The 2108-nt window shown below is 41.6% G+C and overlaps 1 protein-coding gene and 1 long non-coding RNA gene across 3 annotated transcripts in view; both read right to left on the reverse strand.

The window, feature by feature from the left end:
* Positions 1 to 6: 6 nt before the first annotated feature.
* Positions 7 to 1474, reverse strand: LOC118332680. 2 transcript variants are annotated; one of them, XR_004796935.1, is made up of 4 exons: positions 1269 to 1474; positions 683 to 737; positions 343 to 583; positions 7 to 211 (listed from the first exon to the last, which is right to left on the reverse strand). It is a non-coding gene; the product is annotated as an uncharacterized LOC118332680 (long non-coding RNA). The 2 variants fall into 2 exon arrangements; XR_004796936.1 differs by having other exon boundaries at positions 343 to 525; positions 1269 to 1473.
* Positions 1475 to 1770: 296 nt separating this feature from the next.
* The window catches only part of abi3b (ABI family, member 3b), a 3381-nt gene continuing 3043 nt past the window's right edge, over positions 1771 to 2108 (reverse strand). Inside the window, exon 5 of the mRNA XM_035668264.1 lies at positions 1771 to 2104. Within this exon, the coding sequence (XP_035524157.1) occupies positions 1848 to 2104 (257 nt within the window). The 3' untranslated portion in view covers positions 1771 to 1847. The remainder of the gene's footprint in view (positions 2105 to 2108) is intronic.

Here is a 2108-nt window from a genome sequence, read left to right on the forward strand (position 1 = left end):
GCTCTCGTAGTCATTTGGTATTGTCTCGCGCGCCAAATTTGGCCCGCGGGCCAGAGTTTGACACCCCTGACATAGACCTTCCCTGTGAGAAAAAGTACAGTATGTTCAGGCTAGCCGGGGTTTTTGAAGTGGAGAAAGATCAGGGATTCTCTGAGTAAGCTGGAGGGTCTGTGTATGATGGTGGTTGTTCTGGATAGGATGGTGGTTCAAACTGGAAGAGATAAGAGGAGACATTTATTACATTTATTATTTTAGAACATTTTCAAGCTCATGTTTAATAGAAGAAAACACTCAAGCAGCTTTGTATCTAAATCAGATCCTCATCATGAAATATCGCTGTACCCTGTATGGAGGAGGTGGGCCGACATTTCTTGAGCAGTACATGGGAGGGTCTCTGTGAGGAGGTTGAAACTCTGCTTCATGAATGTCCATTATGTCCTCCCGCTCATCCTCATATATGGGGATGACATATACAGATGGAGAGTTAGTGGGCATCAGGGGCCAGCCTTCTGCTTCTCTGTGTTTCTTTGCAAAATGGCAACAAAGAATCCACAGAGTAATACCAAAACACAACAAGGGAATCCTGAAATAAAAGACAGCTTAGCTATATGTGCAGCACGAATACAATGAGGTATAAAAGTATATCAAATGAATATTAACATGTTGGAAACAGAATACTTACTCAATTGTGGGATAAAATACCATGGCAGGTTTATTTTCTGAACCAGGTTTCACACCTGGGGAAAATTAAAAGAAAAGAGGCCTTGTCATTCAGGTGGCCAAGGTCATGCAATTTAATGTTTAGTTTTACAATACATTTATACATGGAAAGTTCAAAGGTAGCTCTTTATCTCTTTGTATCCTTAAATCACACCGACATAAACAGAATGTTCTTAAAGCAGATAGGATTACTATAAGAAAGCTGGAATTTGTCTCTAACACAGTGGATTTTCTACATAACAACAGTTCAAAGTTAAAATTGTACAGTATGTGTAGCTTCTATGGGATGTTGCTACATAACAGATTTATACACTTGATTTCAGCTTGATTAGAGTAAAAGCGAGCTGCAATGAAAGCCAGTAGCAAAACATTTCCTTTCCATTCTTGATGAATATATAACGGGCCTTGTACCATGAGACGTTGTTCTTCCAGTTTCAGGCTTTACTGAACAGAGTTGAATATAAAACGGCAAAGAAAATGATTTAACACATTTGGATAAGCTGCCCCTGACTAATTTGATATTTTGTAATGCTGAAAATAAAGCTTACCTTCAAGTACAAGCCATGTAGTGCAGGTTAAGAAGAGTGTTGACTTGCAACAGACATTTTATAGCCTCATTGGCCTGTTTAAAGTAGCAGAACTTGCCGAGGTTACAGCCAGTGACGTAACTAACTTATCGCTCACCACACAGCGGTATAACAGCGTTGGTCTAAAGGCCACTAGCTGCTAAGGTGACTCTTACTGATTAAGATGCATTGTAATAAACCACACAAAAACAATAATAATAAGGAATGGAAGTCACATTACAGGAAAAAAGAGGATAACATGGAAAAACAAGATTCCTTGTTGCAACTTGTTACTTAGGAATGCAGTGGAGGTGTTGTTGAAACATGTTGGAGGTATCTGTACTGCAGCTCTCTGCACAGCAGAATGTTTCTCTTTGAAGGAGGATATTCTGTCCCAGAAAAAAATATCATTTCAGGCTCACACTGGGCCATTGAACACAGATAAAACAGCACAAGGTTAAACCACAACACACACTTTTCCAAGCTTTTATTTATACTTTATGTTGATCTCACAACAAGCCTGAAAACATTTCCCCTGCTGCACACACTTCACACATCCATCTAATGGCAAAACCCAGCATGCCCCCTCAGTACGTTAATACATTGTATAACACAAAATATATTGTTTGTTAGCGTAGGAGAGGTGGAGGTGGAGGAGGTGGTGGAGGAGGTGGTGGTGGAGGGGGTGGTGGCACCATACCAGAGGTGCCAGTGTGAAAGGGTGGTGGAGGAGGAGGGGGCCCAGCTCTTGACACCGATAGGGGTGGAGGTGGAGGAGGAAGAGGGGCACCTCCCGCTGCAGGAGGAGGTGGAGGAGGAAGA

The sequence above is a fragment of the Morone saxatilis genome, unplaced genomic scaffold (genome assembly GCF_004916995.1).
Source record: "Morone saxatilis isolate NCDOM2014 unplaced genomic scaffold, NCSU_SB_2.0 Contig1, whole genome shotgun sequence".
NCBI classification, from domain to species: Eukaryota; Metazoa; Chordata; class Actinopteri; family Moronidae; genus Morone; species Morone saxatilis.